The following is a 19296-nucleotide window of genomic DNA, read 5'->3' on the forward strand; positions in this document are numbered from 1 at the left end:
CAGGGAAGGGGAGTTAGAACTGACTGGGGGCTCAGGACATCCTTTTATGTTAAGCCTCCCAATGCAACAAAAATGCTAGTGGGGCTCAGGCCTGGGTCTGACCCTACAGATGGTGAAGTCGCCACATTCCCACCGCTCAGGGCCCCGAGGACGCTGGTACTACCCTCTGTGGTGACACTACCTAGAAACAGCCAGGAAGGTGTCGCCACATTCCCACCACTCAGGGCCCCAAGGACGCTGGTACTACCCTCTGTGGTGACACTACCTAGAAACAGCCAGGAAGGTATGTAGCAATACTTGAACACACAAAGGACTCACACACACACCCAAAGGGCCACCCAGAGGCAAAGGCAGGCCTGACTCGGGCGGGAGCATCAGCTCAGGGAGTACACAGGTAAAATGTGTAAGAGTTGCTCACACATCCAGCGTGTAAGAGCTGGAGGGCCTTACAGAGGTCATCTTATCAATTCTACATTTTACAGCTGGGGCCACCGACAGCCGGGGTCAGTCTGGTCATAAGTGGAGACCTGGGACACAATCACATTTCCTGTCTCTCAGTCCGGCATTATTTCTATTCTCTGTCCTCTACCCATTCCTGCCTCCCCACTGAAGACCACTGACAGGTGAGGGGCTGGCACCATTCTTACCACGCAGAAAAAGGTGCCCACTCCCACCTTTCCTTTCAGGCACCCCAAAATAACCACAGGTCTCAGTGGGGTTATTCCTCTTTTGATCCAAAGAGGAGTCCAGGCCTCTAAACCCAGGAACACAACAGGGCTGACTGTCCAAGCAGGATGACCACCGGGAGACGTAGGAAAACCCCTAGGGTGCTAGCTAGAAGGTACAGAAGTGAGTGCACACTCCCCATGTATGTTGAGGGCTGGGGAAGGGCTCCAGTAAACACAGGGGACACACCGGGCCTGAACTATCCATCTGTCAGGAGGAGAGTCAAAGACCCTCCCTTAGGGACCATATTACAGATGATGAGACAGAGGCCCACAGTCAAGTTCATTTTCAAGCTTGACTTTCCTAGGCTGTCCGTCCACATCTATTGGTCCCATCTATTAGCCAGAAAGCCCTGGTCTCTACTTGATCAGCTCTAGTAGGGACTCTCACCCTTTCATGACTAATGCCCCACCAGTCAGAGAATATGGGTCTAATCCATGACAGAAACAAACCCCCTCCCTCTTCTAGAAGGATCTCTGGATGTTCATAAGTGTTTTGTCTGCCAGTGCCTTGATTGGCTGCCCTGCACCCCCATGGACACCTGAAATACTGCTGGGCCTTGAAGGAGAGACACAGGTATCCTGGCCCCCAACAACCCTTCCTCCGGGACAGCAGCTTCCCATACCCCAAGGAGAGCCATCTGAAAAAGATCTGGAAAAGCGCTCTCTCAGGGCCAAGGGACACACTAATCTCCACTGTCCCCTCCCTTGGGCCTGAGAGGCAGACAGCTTTGTACACCCCCTAGGTCTGACCTGCAGAGCCTGTGTGTGCGCACGTGCATACACACATAGCCACATTCACACACTCCCACATACAGATGTCAGAGCGAGGCCAGAGGGACAAAGGACTTACGGAAAACCTAAAACGTGAGCAATGAAATATGAACTGGCTGCACTTCCTGAGCCCTGAGCCCAGTCCAGGCCTGTGTGCCGTCCCTGGGCTGCCTACCCTGCCTGTCTCCAGTCAGAGGCAGACCCCAGATGGGAGGACATCTTCTCTAAGATCCAAGACTGGCAGAACTTGAATGCCAAGCCAGGCCAAGAACAGGGCCCTGGGGCATTTTCTCCCAGAATGGCCCTGGAATGTGCTCAGAGGCAGCTGTAGCCACGGGGAACAATAGCAGTATTCACGGCCCTATTGGAGCTGGGCTGAGGGTAGGGGAGAGGCTCTGCCCCAAGTGAGGGAATGGAACCTTCAGGAAAAGCAATCTCAGGGTCCTGGCTCTGTTAGGGGCACCAAGGTCTGGCCAGCCCAGAGCCTCACAGCTGGGTAGCGGGGGTTTGCTGGAGGACAATGAACATGGATGGCAGAGTGGCGGCAGGGCAGGCAGGGGTCGTGTGGAGCTGCCGGACCTGGCTAGTGCTAGCTGTGGCCCCACGAAGTACACAGAACTGTGGGATACAGAAACACCAGGCTGTGACAGGAAGTGAGGCGACGTTTCCATTTCTAAACCTGACATTTTCTAAAAAGTCAGCTTCGGTTTTTCCTCTTCCTTCTCCTAGGCTGAGGGTAGACCTCGGCTCTTGCCCTATGAGGGAGTCCATTTATCCTGTTCCCCTCAAGACCCCTCATACATACTGACAGAAATACCCTAGGGATCCTGAGTTTATCGGGGGACAAACCAGAAGATTTTTCTTTTCTGCCCCTCATATCAGCACGTGGCATATGTATGGTATGGCACACAGCAAGTAGCTTAATAAATATCTACATGACTGAATTAATTCTACCACATTAGGGAAACTCTGCTTCCTGTGGATTGACAAAAAGAAATAGGCAATGTGTTGCCCAGATCTCTTCCTCTTCCTGCCTGTCCCACCTCCCATATATACACTTTGCTATAGTCTAAATGTTTGTGTGCCCCCAAATTTATATGTTGAAATCCTAACCCCCAAACATGATGGTATTAGGAGGTGGAACTTTGGAAGGTGCTTAGGTCATGAAAGGAACCCTCATAAATGGGGTTAGTGTTCTTACAAAAGAGACCCTCCAGGCCCGAGCCCCTTCCACACGTGAGCACACAGTGAGAAGGAGCTGGCTATGGACCAGGAGGCAGGCCCTCAGCAGAATGCGACCATGCTGGCACCTTCATCTTGGACTTCCAGCCTTCAGAACTGTGAGAAATACATTTCTGTTGTTTGTAAGTGACCCAGTCTATAGTATTTTGTTAGCAGCCCAAAGAGACTAAGACACTCTGTTTTGTTAAAAACGTTGGCTGCCTAGAAGAGCTTGGCTTCTTCCAGTGACCTTATGTCCAGTGACACTTCTGCCACCCCTCCAATGGCCACAACCAGATCTTGGCATCTGGAACTCCTCTACCTCTAATATGCCGATACGTTGGAATGAGATTTGTGATCTACCCAGTTCTTTTCTTATTCCTCCTAAACCAGCCTCCCGGCCTCATTGGCACCTCGTTCCCAGACATCTTGTTCCCTTTCCTAGTTTGACTGGCCAACCTTCCTGCACTCGCCTCCCCAGCACCCCCAATGCCTCACCTCATCCACAAATTCCCAAGTGCCTGGCCCTGAGTCCCTCCAATCAATCGCCTTCTCCAGGTGACGCCTCACCTGGCCCCCTCAGTGGATGGCTCGGTGCTCCCTGTACTACCTCCGGGCAGTGCCCTGGCCCTCTGCTCATGGTGGCTCTTCCTAAGGTTCATCATTCTCCTCACTCAACAGCCCACAGAGACGGCCTTGCCTCTCCTTCCAGAGGAAATGTGGCCATCAACCAGAAGTCTCCTTACTTTCTTATCTTTCTCTAAATATATTTGCATCTGCACAATATTGCCAAAGAAGTGTCCCTCGTCTTCCCTCTGGCCACATCGTCCATTGGGCTCTCAATCCTGCCAACTTGTGTGCTCCCAAGGGCTGCTCCCTCAACCATCCTCTCCTCCCGGGTTTGCTAACCTTTCCCTCTCCATTTGATCTTTATTTCAACACAGACACACACCAAGGGGCTGGCACATACTAGGGCTCATAAATACACGTTGGATGAATTAGCGGATATGCCTCCCTCCTCTTCTTCACCTTGCCCTATTGGGCCCTACCTGAGCTTATCTGCCACAAAAATGACCCGGCGCTCCAGCAGCAGTGAGGCAAAGATTCGGATCAACTGGCGCACACTGAGGCAGGTAAAAAGGCACTCAAAGTCCACGTGCTCCAGCCGGGAATCCATGGGCCGCCGCAGCTCTAACACCTGCAGGGGAGCGATGGGGAAAGTGGTTCAAGGTGGCCAGGTGGTGCCACTCCCAGGTCCTTCACAAAGTGACTGGAGGCTGGTTTCTCTTCCCACCCTCTCTTTTCCAGGGTCTCGAAACTACCCCACTATGCAATAAGACCCCATCTCTTCCTCCCCTCAGACCACAGCTCTGTTCCCCATCAGACACCCAACCTGAGGGCAGGAGGGCTAAGTCTGTGAATGTAGGGGAGGCTCCAAAAGGAAGGATCTGACGGGCCGTCCATCACGCTCTCAGGAAAGGGAAGAGGACAGCTGACTGCGCTTACAGATAAGAAGGATGAAGGAACAGCATAGCTTTATCTGTAGGTCCTCCCTGCCGTCTTACCCATCTCCCCAAGCAAACATCTCGGCCCCCGTGCTGACCAGAACCCACAACTGATGGCTGCTCCCCAGGCCTAAGGAAGCACAACATCTCTGTATCCCAGGACTCTATTCGCACCCATCTCTGGAAAGACAATGCTAGTGTCCTTGTTGCCATGTCCCCTCCCTTTCCGGCTAGAAAGAGTTTCCTTCCACAGGCGATGTTTGTCCTGCCATCCTGGCCTCTATCTCTATCAGCCTCTCTAATCCCTGTGCCAGGGACAAGAAAGGGCTGGCTATTCCACAAAGTCGCCAGGAAGCTGGACTTTCTTTATCAGGGCCAGACCTAGCAATCCTTCCTCCAAAGGGTTTGCTAGGCCACTCCCAAGGTCAGTGCCATGGCGCAGAGTCACCTCCCTGGGTACAGTTATGAGGGTGGAGGGTAGCAGCTGACCCAGCAGCGCGAGCAGGAGGAACTGCTGATGCGCAGGCCACAGCAGAGCACTGTCCCTGGGGCTGCCCACTCTTGCCCTTGGTCCCTCAGCATATGATGCAGGCAGCACGGACGTGCAGAACTACAGCCCACTGGTATCAGCTCTCCTCAAGGGGCTTCCCCCCAACATCATCTCATTTGTTCCCCAAGGTCTAAGCAAGTGAGGTTCTAACTCCAGGCTCAGTATTCATATCTCTGGCCCCAGAGAAGCAGCAAAATGGGCACAAGTTGCCCTAACAATCGCTTTACACTCTGTCTCTCCCACCAGCTGGTGAACTCCCAAAGGCCCAGTGACTAGCACGGTGCTGGGTGTACCCCAAATGTTCAGTGAAGGTGGGCTAAGAGAATCCTCTATCACAGTTAGGCCAGAGGCCTTTGGACTCCTGCTGTCTTTCCCAGAAGTCATAGTGAAGTCCCCCCGTCCCCGCCTCCTGAGAGCCTGTGTGTGGCCCAAGGGGCCCCGCTCTGCAGCACACAGCCCCACGAGTGAGAATTCAGCCAGGCGGCTCCCCATGATCTGGGCCTCTTTTCAATCATCCTGCCCTCAGGAGATCACAAAAAGACTGGTGTCGGGACAGAGAAAATGGATGAGAAAATGGATGATTAACATCTGCAGAGGCAGCTGACAGGGCTTTGAGGAAGGGTGCCAGCCCCATGTGGGGCAGGGAGGGGGCAGGGCAGCAGCTCAAAACACAAGGTGTTAACTTGGTTGCCCCACGAGAGAAGGAAGAAGTATCTTCCAGGGAAAAAGAATCAAGGGACAGCAAGCAGTTAAGTCAGTGACGAGACATGAGGCTGAGGGGGCTGGGGCCACGACCTGAAGAACCCCAGGCTCGCTGTTGGGCTCTCAGGACAGAGTCTGCCGTCCCACCCCCAGACCACTCACGAAGACTGAAGTCCCTCCAAACAAGAGCGGGCAGAAAGAGGCTAAGAGAAAGGCCTGGAATGGTATTCGCCAATGCCAGCAAACCCAGTATTTCTCCCACTCTCTACAACAACTAATTGATTTCTTCTTCCCTCTCCTAGAACTCAACACCTACCTCTCACTCTCAGAGGATGATCTTGTTTTCTATTTTGAGAAAACCAAAGCCAGCACATGAGAATCCAAACTCTACAAGCCACAGCCCTACCCCGCCATTACATAAGGAAGTGCCCTTCTGGCCTAAAACCAAACAAAAGCTAGTCCCTGCCTGGCCCCTAGCACCAGTGCCTGCTCAGTGACAGCCTGAATACCCCTCCCTCCTGCTTCCTTCTTTAACCTCTTCCTGGAGGGCGATTCCCACCAGCAACCAAACAACCATCTTCAACAAACCCCCCTGGCTCCACATTTCCTTTCAACCACTGCCTCCTGCCTATGTCTCTCCACAGCTAAACCTCTTGAAAAGATGCCTAGACAGGCTGTTTCCACTTTCTTACCCCCACTCAGTTCTCAACTCACTCCACTGAAGCTTCTGGGGCCCTTGCCCCCCACTCTTCTGAAATCCACTCTTCTGAAGGCATCTTGCCATCCTCATCCTGACCTCTTGGCAGTATCTGGTCACTCCTTCCTTCTTGAGATGTTCCCCCCGCCCCTTGGCTTCCAAGCCCCCTCCTCTCCTGGTGTCCTCCTATCCTCTCACTCTTCGGGCCGCTACTCCTCTACTGCAGGGCCTCTACAGTTAGACAGAGTCCCTCGGACTGGAAGGACCGAGGCCAGGGCTCTGTCCTCTTCCCTCACTACACTCTGCTACTAAACACTTCCTCTCGGGTGTCTCCCAGGTAGAACACGTACAAAACCGAACTCTTCCTCTTCCTCCTTACAAACCTGCTCCTGCTTCGGGCATTCTATCAGCTACCGTGATGCTCAAGCCAAAAAGCAGGGAGCTAGTCTGAAAATCTCCCTAACACTTCTTCCTTATTGCTCCTCATTCTGAAATACATCTCAAGCCCATCTATCCCTCTTCATCTGTTCTCCCGCACCTTAATCCAGCCTCCTACCATCCCCTACCTGCAGGACTGCAACAGTAGCCTGGCTACTATGCCTATTTTCACTCTAATCCATCATCTACAGAACAGCCAGAGTGAAATTTTAAAAACCTATCTCAGATCTTATAACCCTGCTTTAGATTCAAAATCCTTATGTTGGCCTAGCAGGCACATCGTGATTTGGCCCTGCTGCCTCCCCACCCCGCTCACCTCGCTTCCTACCATTTTGGCCTGTTTCAGTTCTTTGACGAGTGTATGCATTTCCCCCAATTTTACCTTCGCATGTGCTGTTCCCCCTGCCTGGGATAATCTTCTCCCATCCACACCCTTCTCTTTCAGTCTCCTTCCTCCCACTTCATTTAGTTGACTCTACCCATCTTAGGTCCCTGGTAAAATGTCACCTCCTCAGAGGAGGCTTTCCCTGCCCCTGATCTAAAGCAGATCCCTGTCACACACCCTCACTCCCGTGCTTTCACTTGGCACTTAGCACTTTTAGGAACTCGCTATTTATATGTAGAAGGACTTCTTTCATATCAGTCTGTCCCACGAGACTGTGAACTCCACGAGGACAGAGCTGTGTCCCTCTGACTTTACGACTCGGCCCTAAGGTGTGACCCGATCCCTGACTATGAGCGCACGTACTCAGTACCTATCTGATAAACGAATAAAAGGAGGGCAGACGGTGTGCAGTTTAGTACAAACAAGTCAGGGAAGGCCCCCAGGAGTTGCAGAGAGTTGGGCAGAGAGAATGGCAGTTCCGTCATTCACTTTTTCAGCCCCTATCGGTTAGGTGTACAAGCATGGTGAGCAAGGAAGGGGCCGTGCTCTGCACCTCCCAGAGACCACAAACTTGGCCAGGCAGGCCTTGCTCCAATGCCAGTCCATAGTCTGCGAGAAGAGGCAGCAGAAAACCTACCTCATTGCCAGCCCCTGGCAGGAACGTCTTCACTTTGATGGTCTTCCCTGGAGCAGGGAAGGGCGACTCCATGAGACTTCTCATGAACGGATAGACCAACGCAGCGGAGATCCCACGCCGTCGCTCCACCTCATCTAGGACCTGTGCCCCCCGCCAGCAGCCCAGAGAGGAAGGGTGTCAGGGCGCTGCCCTTCCTTAACTCCTGGGCAGAGAAGAGGGCAGCCTGGCATCTGACCAGCCTGGCACAAAAGCTGGGAGCAGGAGGGCTATCTTGCCAGGAGCTTCACACCCTACTTTTCCCACTTCCCTTGGCACTCACTGACTGCTCTGCTTCCTAACCAGTCCTTGCCTCAGACCCCAAGAGCTGAGTAGCTGCCCAAAGCAAATACCACTTGAGAGTCAGGTCCCTGGGCACTGGGCTTCCCCAGGATGGTCTCTGTCCCCAGTAACTCTGGCTCTGCCCATGGCCCAGGCTGTGACATTAGCAGACACTGCTGGTGCAGGAGCTGGGGACATGCCAGCTGGTTAGATGAGGAGCCATGCTTGGGCATCAGGAGGGAGTCAGAGAGCTTGCTTACACTTGCTCTTGCATTCTCTCTTTCTCTCGTCCTCTCACTCACTCACACACACACAGGTGGTTTTCTCATCTCAGCTGGCTGCACATACTCACATGGGAGCTGTCAGCTGCGGGGAGGAGGAAGGCGGGAAGCCAGAGCCCTCTTACCTTGGAAAACAGGCCGAAGCAGCCAAGGCGGCTGATGACACAGTATACCTCTGGCAACCGAGGTCCTTTCCCACTTGGCTGGGCCGGGACGAGGAGGAGGAGGAAGGCAAAGACACAGAGAGAAGGCATAATTACTATATCGGGCTCCTTTGCCTTGGGACCTGAGGACTAGGGACTGCTCTTCTAGGAGAAGAAAGACTCCAAGACTCTTCGAAACCTCTACTCAACAAGGTCCCAAAGTAGGGGCTGCCACTCTTGGGGGGCAGGCTTCAGCCTCTGTGGGCCTTCCAGCCCAAGGTGCCAGACACTTGCAAAGCTCCACACAAGCTCCCCCCTGCCCCCAGGTGGACACTGATGGGGCTGGCAAAGGACAGAGCAGTTTAGCAGAGGCCATAGCACGATTTGTGGATTTATATCCCTAAGGCTGAGACTCCCAAGGACACAGTGGGAATGAGAGGGACTTGTGTACATTCTTAGCAACAAGCCATGTAGTCTTCTGCCCCCCATAGGGGGCATTCCGCAAAACAATCCTGTTCCCCGTTGCTCTTTTCTCCCTTCCTTGACCCACCCCCTTCTAGGAAGGGTCATTGAAAATAGATTAAGAAAAGCAAACTACTATTTATTGAATGTTTACCACATCTGAGTCCTGGGCTTGGTACTTTACAAAAAACTTATGAGACTGGCATTATTATCTTCATTTTATAGATGAGTATCCTGAGTTTAAAAATATTAAACCATTGCCCAAGGTCCTGTATCTCGAAGTCCTGGGACCAGGAGTCTGTTTTGGCCTCTGACATGCTGCTGTCTTACCTCTAAAGCATGCTGCTTTCTGATAAGACGAAAGAGACACAAAGACACAGGATAGAGGTATGCTACAGAGTAGAGGAGAACAAAGAGAAAAAGAGATTTAAAAGGTAGGCAGCTGGAGGAGATGTGCACCAAGAGCGCCCCACGCCAGCAGCCCCCAAATGCAGCCTGAGGTGAGTCCACAGGAGTCTACTTCTCTAGCCAGGGGCTGGCAGGGCTCTGTGGCTGCCTCTGGCTCAGAGGCCTGGAGTGCCTGGCAAGGTTTTGTGCGGTGGGAGGAGAGCAGCAGGTGCTGGCCCCTCATGCAGGCAGCTAAGCAAATGCAGATGGGACTATTTCAGTCTCCAAACCTGCTGGCCACACGTCACAGATCTAAAGAGAAGGCAGAATCTGTTTTTGTCCATATTAGGCCTGAAACTCACTCTTCAATCTTTCCCTCTCCCCCGCCTCCCCTAAAGCCCCAAGTGATTAAATCAAGTATGTGGGATTTGGGTTAGAATCATTGTGTCCAATCTGCAGGAATGCCGAGCTAGTGCCAGCCCCCTTGGCAGGGACCCAGCCCAGGCCCTCTCTGAGCACGCCAGGACAAACATGCTCTTCCCTGGGGGCGGCAGGCCCGTTGCAAAGGAGCAGCTCTGCTCCATCTCTGCTCCTGCAAAGGGAGCCTTCGGAATGCTCCCCTCCAGGCCCAGGTGAACCTGGGGCATGTCGGCCTCTGCCTGGCCCCCACTGCATCTGCACTGCTCCCCATTCCCTTAGCCTCACTCACTGGGCAATCTGGACCCATATATCACTTCTCCCCAGACCACCCTTTGGGGTGATCCAAGAGTACCAGACTTGGTGTTAAATGGACTTGGGAGTCAATCCTGGCCTGTCCCTCACTGGCTGTGTGACCTTGGGCAAATCATTCCACTCTGAGTCTCAGTTTCTTAATCTATAGAATGGACACAATGTTATCTCATAGGCTATTATGAGGATTAAAGAAAATGACATACTTAAAGCATCTAGCCTGGAACATAATAGGTCCTAAGTAATAATTTATTCCCTTTGCCTTCCTTTCTACATTGAAAGTCCTACCTCCTCTGCTTGACTCTCTCAAGTTCCTTGAGGGTAAGATTCATGTCTCATCTTTATGTGCCTTTAGCATGTTGTTGACCCTCAATAGGCGTATGACACGTGTTTCTGAATGAATGAATGCATGCATGGCCCCAAATCCTTCAAATGGGGTCCCTGCTATACATTACGCTTGTCAAGGAGCCCCCTCCCCTGCCCCTAAACTGGCATCTCCTGAGGTCTTCTCCCACTAAGGCCTAGGAACCCTGACACACACTCGACAGCCCAAGCCAGCAGCATCCCTAGTAAGCTCCAGGATGGAGTGCCACAGGACTCTCTCTACTGCTACCTTGATCTATTTCCCAGGAATAATGGGAAGGAGATGGGGAAGGACTGGCTAATATTTTCAAAACCTTCCCTTTCCCCTGAGTTCAAGGCGTCTCTCCCAGAATCCCATAGAAAGAGCTGCTCCGTTCCTGCTCAGTCTCCAGCCCTACCAGACCACAGACAGGACACCTCCCCACATCAGCCTGGCCAGGTACGGAGGTGAGGAAAGCTGTCCTCCACCTCCATCTGATGCACACACACAGTGCTGGGTGAGATGGTCCTGCAATCCAGGACTGGCAATCAGAGCTCAGAAACCTGAGGCAAATGAATGATAAGAAAAGTATAGGCGAGCTAAAAACATATGATGGCCCAGTAGAAGGCAATCCACTCTCTCCCCTTATTACAGATTATCTTAGATCCCAGGGCCCAGTCAGAGAGGCCACTCTGAGTCCTGCCATCCCAGTAGTGCCTCATCTGGGAGTGTGCGTGTCTGCGTGTGCGTGTGTGTGTGTGTGTGTATGTGTGTTGGGGTGGCCTCAGGGAGCGTACAAGGGAGCAGAACACAGGATTTTATATAAGCTGAAGTTGAAGGGAACACAAACATAGAAACATGGGGGCCCAGTCCCTGAGGACTGAACAGCCCTACTCACCAGTAAGCGCCTACAGTAGCCAAAGCGTCTGCTGCCATCCTCCCCAGTCAGCATGAAAGAAAAAGTCTCGCTGGAACAGGGAGAAGTCTGGCATCAGGGAAGCATCAGAGGACCCAGGAGACAGCCCCCAAGAAGAGTGACTGTCATCCCCGGGAGGGGGTGAAGGGCCGGGTTGCTGTAGGAGAGGAGGTGGGACTAGGGTGGGCCCCATTCAGTTGCTCACCGCTGTGGGGGTACAGAGGCCTTGCCCCCTTCCACCCTCTGGTCGGGGCGGCCGGGCCTCACCTGCTGTACTCTGACACGGGGAGCCAGTCCTTGGCGTCGGGGAAGCAAAACTGGGGAATGGCCTTGAGCCGCTCCTCTGCCTCCCGCATCTGCTTGGTGGGTCGGTCCAGCTGCAGGCAACAGGAATGTGGGGAGACAAAGGAAAGCATGGAACCTGGGGTGGTGGGGGTGCTGAGAGGCGTCTCCTCCCCTCAGAGCCCGAGATGGCATCCTACCAACGGCACGCTTCTCAGCAGGCCCTGTCCCCACTCCCAGTTCTCACAGAGGGGTCTGGGGTGGTTTGAGTCACCATTTATTCATTCAACACATGCCAAATGAGCACTTTCCACGTGGCAGCTGGCACTGCGCCATGTGCTGGGGCTACCAATGGAAACAAAGTGGACAAGGTCCTTGTTCCTGCACAGTCTGGTCTGACACCAATTTCAGAGGGTGTTACACATGAAATAAGTAGGGTGATGTGACAGAGAGAACTGGGCAGGGGGAGGGGCGACCTTAGGGTACCTGGAGCGATCTCCTGGGAGAGGTGCTACTTGAGCAGAGAATGAAGAATGAGAAAGAGCCAGCAGCCATGTGAAGAGCTGGAGAAAGAACACGCCAGGCAGAAGCAGTGGCAGAGAGAAAGGTGTGAGCATTAAAGGAAGAGAATGGAGGCCGGGGTGGAGGTGACGAGCAGGGAAGGAGTGGTGAGAGATGAGACGGGGGGGATGAGGAGTGACTGCTTCTGGGCACAGGGTTTCTTTCTGGGGCAATGAAAATGTTCTGAGATTGATTGTACAACTCTGTGAATGCACTAAAAATCATTGAATTGGACATTTAAATAGGTAAATTATACAGTACCTGAATTATATCTCAATAAAGTAGTGAGAGAGAGTGCGTGTGTAAGCAGGAGAAGTAGCTGGGGACCCTCGTGGTCCTGGTAAACAATTTGGATTTTATTTTAAGGACCCTGGGTGGTGCTCTGTCTGCCTTCATCCTCAGCATAAGCACTGGCCCAAACCCACAACCCCGAGCCCTCTCTTCCCTCTGCGGTGGGGGCCGGGAGGGGAGGGGAGATGGCCTCACCTTGGGAAACTGGTAGGAGACTTCAGGGAGGTAGGTATTTCGGGACGGCTTCTTCTTGAGGGATACCACCACAAAGTACTCGAAAAGCTCCCGCTCCTGCCACTCGAGCAGCTCCAGCTCCAGTGTTCGGTAACTGGGCGCTCGCTTCAGCATCGACTGGATGTGGACTAGACGTTGCGTGTGGGCTGGGGGCAGGTCACACATCAGAGGACAAGCGGGCTTAGCCTCACAGACCCCTCAGCAGCCCCCTCCACACCAATCTCAGGGCTGGGTCTCTGTGGATCAACCCTAAGTGCATGAGCCTAATCTGACACCCTTACCCAGGTAGGTCTGGGCGAGAAGCAGCGGGGCAAGGTGTCTACATCCGCACAAAGGCTCCACCCTGACAGAGGGAACTACTGGTCCGGCCTCTTGGAGCTTCTGGAGGCTGAGCTGGGCCAATAGGACTGCCCACGCCAGGCAAACCCAGGGATGTATCACGGGCACCCACCCACCCCTGCCCCTGCCCCTGCGTCAACAGAACTAGAAGATATGAACATCCAAGAAAGCTTCATCCTTGGGCCCCTAGTCCTTGGACTTGAACACTTTGTCCCTGTTCCCAGGCCAAAAGTCCACTTGCCTGGGGCCAGCAGAGGAGAGAAACAGGGAGCTAGCTCCCACCTACTTAAATCATCCAGGAAGGTCTAGGCAGGGCTTCCCAGTAGAGAAAGAACGAGATTTGTCCAGGCCCCTGGAATGTGAAGGTCCCAGAGCCTTTTCAGGGAGGTGGCAGTCCTCCACTCCAGGGATAGGGGAGATGAGTGGCCTCACGACCTCTAAGGACTAGTTTCCTCAAACTATGACACATTTCTTATAACCAGAAGAGATATTTGTAATCTTCTGAAGCCATCTCTGACGCTCCAGATTCACAACATTTACCAGGCAAATCTGGCACCAATTCTCATGGGCAACGGCTTGGGAAAGTATGGCAAGGTCACTAGCCTACGACTGAGGCAAAAGGTCCGAAGTTAACCTCCCAGGGCTGAGCTTGCAGGACCACAGGGACACACTCCCCTACAGCTCCTTGCTCTGCTGGCCTGGTATCCTGCTGGCCTGTTGCCCCTGCAAACCAGGCCAATTTGGGACATGGGAACTATCCATGCAGAGATGCAAAGGAAGGGAAGGCTGATCCCCTACAGCCAGGGCTGGGAAAGGGTTCCATGCCTCACCTTTGAACCTGTCGTCAGAGTCGCTCTCGCTCTCACTATTCTCATCTGGAAAAGTAACAGCAGGAGTGCATGCTTGCTGAACCACTGCCCACAGCAAAAGTTTTCTGTGTCCCCCTCCCAACTCCTCTCACAAGGGATGAAGCTGTACCTAGTCTGGGCTCCTAGGGGCCCATGGCCAGGTGCTGAGTGGCCTGAGGCCAGGGTCCCTCAGAGCTCAAACTGCAGGTGCTCATCTATATACAAACCACCATCCATCTGGTCCAGATCTGGGGGAAGCTGAGGGCCCCAGTTGGAGGCTGAGCCAGCAGAGAGGCCTACGGGCCTGAAACACAAGGGCCCTGCCTCCAGGAGACCAAGATTTGAAATGGGAACCAGACCACAGCGCTCAGTGAGTCTGAACTTTCCTTTTGCCAGAAGCAGATTCCCACACCCACCTCCCTACTCAGGGCCTCACAGCCCAAGGCCTGAACCAGCGCATCCCAGGACTTTCTTCCCTCTTTGGTCCTCCCTTCTTATGTGGCCACTTCTTGGCAGGGCTCTACCTGCCTAGAAGGCCCACAGAAAGATAAACTGAGGCTAGTCCATGCCTCTCCCCATTCCTAATGCCCAAGAGCCCCAGACCCGTGAACCAGTTCAGCCATCAAGGCCTACCTCTCAGTGACGCTGTCTCAATGCTGGACATGGACAGCTTTTTTAACCTCTTCTTTCCTCTCTTGGCATTGTAGATGGAGTTAATTCTTTGGACAAGCTGGGTGAGAAAAGCCGGAAGGATGAGATAACCTAAACACCAGCTATTCCTACTTCCGAGAAGGTTGATTAGCACAGGCCGTGTGTTCCCTTATTGGTCCAAGCTTTCTGCCCCCCACCCCCACCCGGCCCACTACTGGTCTCCCTGCTGCACTGACTCCAAGAGCTGCCTGGTAGCTCTCCATCTACCTAACCCCCCAAGTGGTCTTCTGCCCCATTAAACTTAGTTCCCCAGAGGAAGGAACTGTGATCAAACGGGACAGGATGGGAGCTCCTGGGTCCCAAGAGTCACTGAAGCAACTGAGACAAAGAGCTCCTCAGATGCAATAACAGGAACAGGGATTCAAGTCTTTCCCCTCTGGACTACAACCTGGAGCCCCGACAGGAAGAAGCTCAATTCCCATTATACCCAAGCATTGTTTGCAGGCTAAAAATACCAGTTGCCTAAATCCTGCTGCTTTGGGCTGAGGATTTGGGTCTGGCTGCCTATGTGTGCAAATCACTGCTGAAAACTCTCAATTCTGAGAGTTATAGAAAGGGAGACCCACGTTTGAGTCCGAGGTCTTTCAAAGCCTGGAAATGTTTATGTGTGCGCAGAGACCTCAACACCCCCCCCCCCCCCAGCCATTAATGTGGAGCCTCCTGAGGACAGGTTTCCACCCACCCAGAGGCATGGAATGTTCCCTGGGTGCAGAGGCTGGCTTGTTCTCGTAACATCTGCCTACCATTTATCACTTAATGCATCTTTATTGATAAGAAAAGGGAATAATTGGCCAGATGAAAAGGAAAGGCCAGTGCGTGGACCCAGGATATGCTCAAGAAGAAGTGAGGAAGCAGCCCCAGATGAGGGAAGGAAGGAAGGAAGGAGAGAAGAGCCGCCCGCCTGCCTGCCCAGTGGCCCAGACCCATCTGGGAAGCCTACCTTGGGAATGCGGCGGGCCCGGCGGCTCGAGAGCAGCTCACTCGTGGTGCTGAGGCTGTCCTCGTTGAGGCTGGAGGGTGAGGACGGCAGACTCAGCTGAGCCAGCAGCAGCATGTCGTCATGGCTGTGCCTCTTGGGTAATCGTGGCAGCCGGTGGCTCTTCCTTTCCGACCAGTTCCCACTGCGCAGGGACTGGCTGCCGGGTTTCAGGGAGAGCTGGCATGGGGGAAGAGCACATGGGAGAGGAAATCACCACTGAAGCCTTGGCCGGCATCTGTCTGCTAGGGCCTGGACAGAGCAGCCACAGGGGGCATCCCTGGCTCCCCGAAACCTGGAATTTCCATCCACCAGGGTTTCCTCTTTCAAGACCTCAGCTGCTAATCAGTAGGTCAGGGTTAGATTAGATACTAATCTTCCACAAAGGAAGTTTAACTACTTCTGCCAGAATAAAGAATGCAGAGGCTAAGAAAACTAGACTCTGAGTGGAAAGAGAAGGCCAACTGGGAATTCTGGGAACTCCTCCTGAGCTTTGGGACAAGGCTTAGACTTTGCTCATTACTAAGCCTGGCTGATGGAGCCAGTCTTCCCGTCTCAGCCCGATCCAGTCCTAAAAGGCTTCACTAGCAGAGGCCATAATCTACATGCCAGCCTGGTCCTGCTCACGTCTTCCAGGGGGCACAGAAGGGTTTCGGGCTCTGACCACCAAAGCCCAGCAAGGAAGGCCTCATAGCCAGCTGGCTCCCTCCCCACACAGCTCTGGCCTGCCTCCATCCCCAGCCCTGATCTACTTCCTGCCTCCCTCCATCCAGACTGACATCTTATAGCACAGACCACCTGTCTCTCAGCAGACCCAGCTCACTGCTAGGAAAGCAGCACCCTCTGCAAACTCAGCATGCAACCCACCCATTGTCTAGAGCTGGCATTTCCTCTCATCACTCTTCAGCAAGTCCTCCTTCCTCCCTGTCCCCCCATTTCCTCTTCCCACCCAATCAGTCTGGCAATACATAGTCCATGGAAGCCTGTACGAACAGAGCACATTAGAAAAGTAAATCTTTTATAAACACAATCATACCATTCCAAAGCCAGAGGAAATAATTTTTATATTCTCTAGCCAATGTTATAAAATATCTGGGCCCCTCCATTTGCATAGAGAGTCAGAGTAGCGTGGGTAGATCCAGAAAGCATCTCAATTCTTCTGCTTCCTTTCGACCCTGGACAAGGACAGCAGTGGAAGGGCCTCCTTTGACCTTTCACCTGTCTTCTCATTCCATCTTCTGTCAGTCCATTCCCCAGAGATTCATCCTTCCCCCCTCCAACACGAGTGGCTCCAGGTCTCGTGCACACCTGGCCAGCTCTCAGATCCGGTTTTTGGGCCTATGCCTGGCTCCCAAATGCTAGTACTGAGATCATTTCTGCCAGCGCTGCAGAATACCAAGACTCCAACCAGGGCCCTGTCTTCCTGTTTCCCACAGAGGAGGAATAATAAGACAGCAGACTGCAGGAGCTCCTGCTTTAGTTTGGCAGCTCAGAGCTCTCGTACTGAAAGGAAGATGATAGGACAGGATGCCCCTCAGAGCATGTCTCGATTGTCCACAAGGGTTTCAACAAGGCGGAAGTGCCGGAGTGCAGCGCTCTTTCCTGAGGTCACCTCCTTTGCCAGCACTAGTGAGGGAAAAAGGCCGAGCAGAAGCTGGCCCACGCCTTGGTAGAACAGGCCCCCACTGTGGCCCTCGTGCTGACCCTACAGGCACAAGTAGGTGCTGCTGTTACCTGAGTGGGTGGGTTGTTGTACTTCCTGTCCTGAGGACTCCACATCCTGTGCAAAGAGTCCAAGGAATTTTCAGACAGCTGCTGGGATTTTCGTCCCGCTCTTCTGCTCTTCAAGTCCACATCCTCATATGGATTTTCCTTGGGCAGATCTCCTGCAGAGGAGGAAAAGTTAGAGTAGGGGGAGAAAGGAAGACGGAAACATATGCACACACACACACACACACACACACACACACACACCCCAGCAGAATTCCTGTGAACCAAAGAGAATGGCTTCTGCCTGGCTCTTCAGCTCATGAGTCATGCAGCTGCCCGTCTGCAGTGGGAGGCTGCAAACAGATCCTGGCTCCAAGTGCAGAAGCTGAACTCCCCCACCCCCGGTTCAGCTCAGCCTTGTCTGGCCTCTGCGTTATAAATTCAGGCATTGCTCATGACTGGCTCAGCCACCCCTGCCTGTGCCCAGCCAGAGGACAAAGCCAACACCAGGCAGCCTTCCTTGACTCCAGCCCCTCCGCTGTGAAACCCCCTGAGACATACAGTTCAAGGTAGAAAAGGCTTTCAGAGGTTACACGGCTGTCCCATTACCCTTTACCGACTGCTCCCTGAGGACCCACTTGTGGGGCGTGGGCATGGAGGAACTCTAAAGAACTCCAGGGAGCAGGGCTTTCGCAGACCTCCCTCTCACCTATTACATGGCTCAGCAACGCTTCAGGGCGTCTTCTGCCTGGTCCACAGAGGGAACCCCGCAGCAGTGATTAGTAAGTAGTGAGTGAGTGCTCCGTCATTATTTGCTCAATGAGCGGCTCTTACCACTGTGTCACTCTATTTCCTCTACTGCTGAGCTCAGCAAAAAGAATGGTCCTCACTCCGCTTTTGGAATAAACTCTCCTGCTGTGACCCAGGGAGGTGTGAAAGGCTTGAAAGGAGTCTGGCCAGAGGGGCAGGGCTGGGAAGAGTTCTCGCTTCTCAAATCTCTGGCAGCAGGCACAGTAGTGGTAGGACCAGGGAATGTCCGAGTCCAAAGCATAGACCCTGCCCTGGATGAGCAGCCCCTTCCCATAAAGCCTTCCCGCCAGTACGTGCCCATGTGCCTGGACTTTTCTAAAACACAACATTATGAGCCAGGTCCGTCCTGCCTCAGTCCCGCAGCAGCAGCAGCACGGCGGTGATGAGGGCCCTGGGGACTGTGAGTGTCTTGCCTTACCCACTCCTCCATGATTCCCACCACTGTGTGGGACGTGGGACCTAGATACCAGTGAGGAGAATCAGGCTTCGCTGGAGGCAGCAAACATGCTGAGCGCTGGGCCCGCTCATCTCCTCTCTGTTCAGTAGCAGGACTGAACCTGGGTGACCACTGAGCCCCCGGGAAAAGGATCTGGGACTGGATCAAGTGGTTCCCAACACCAGCCGAGTCCCCAGCCACTGAGCAGCTGTTTTCCTGTAACACAGTCATGATATGAAAATGACTTGTCTCCATTCCAGAGCCCTGACTAAGCAGAGCTGGCCCAACAACCCTGCCTCAAGAAGCCAAATATTAGACCTGGCATCCCTGCATGTTTTCCCCAGCCTACCCTGCTGTGGGCACTCGGGAGGAGTTAGGACAGACTCTGTGCTTCTTGGCGCCCCTCCAACACATATCTTGTAGCAGTGAGGTGGGGGGTCAATGATTAGACAATGAAAGGATGGTCTTCCTGCTGCTGGGAAACAGGACCAGGGCATCACTGTGCAGATGGAGACGGGAAGAACATTTATTCCAAGCTCCAAAGTGAAATCCAAAGTGCCTTGGGCCAGATGATCAGCCAGAGACCTTATCATCATCCCCCAACCTTGTCTCAACTCCTTTAGACAAGGATGACCTTGTCTCAACTGCTTTCGATCAGACTTTCTCCGAACTACTGACATTTTGGGCTGGGTAATTCTTGTCATGGTGGGCTGCCCTGTACACTGGTGGGATGTTCAGCAGCAACCGTGGCCTCAATCCACTAGAGGACAGTAGCAACCAAAAATGTCTCCAGACACTGTCAAATGTCCCCTGAGCAGATGGATGGATGGGTGCATGAATGGATGCTAGAAGGAAGGAAGGAAGGAAGGAGGGAGGGAAGAAAGA

At 53.3% G+C, this 19296-nt stretch overlaps 1 protein-coding gene across 9 annotated transcripts in view; it reads right to left on the reverse strand.

Annotated features, from left to right (window-relative positions):
- Window positions 1-19296, reverse strand: part of DENND2B (DENN domain containing 2B) — a 140706-nt gene that overhangs the window by 4960 nt on the left and 116450 nt on the right. For all 9 annotated transcript variants that reach the window (XR_012497503.1, XM_074335958.1, XM_019728545.2 and 6 more), the window contains 10 exons: window positions 17190-17341; window positions 15420-15635; window positions 14402-14498; window positions 13751-13795; window positions 12543-12727; window positions 11481-11590; window positions 11196-11265; window positions 8359-8436; window positions 7635-7775; window positions 3770-3918 (listed from right to left, as the gene is read on the reverse strand). Coding sequence is in view for 8 of the 9 variants with exons in the window: in XM_074335958.1 (XP_074192059.1) it covers window positions 3770-3918; window positions 7635-7775; window positions 8359-8436; window positions 11196-11265; window positions 11481-11590; window positions 12543-12727; window positions 13751-13795; window positions 14402-14498; window positions 15420-15635; window positions 17190-17341 (1243 nt within the window). In the remaining variant the exon portion in view is untranslated. The remainder of the gene's footprint in view (window positions 1-3769; window positions 3919-7634; window positions 7776-8358; window positions 8437-11195; window positions 11266-11480; window positions 11591-12542; window positions 12728-13750; window positions 13796-14401; window positions 14499-15419; window positions 15636-17189; window positions 17342-19296) is intronic.

This window comes from Rhinolophus sinicus, linkage group LG06 (assembly GCF_036562045.2).
Source record: "Rhinolophus sinicus isolate RSC01 linkage group LG06, ASM3656204v1, whole genome shotgun sequence".
NCBI lineage: Eukaryota > Metazoa > Chordata > Mammalia > Chiroptera > Rhinolophidae > Rhinolophus > Rhinolophus sinicus.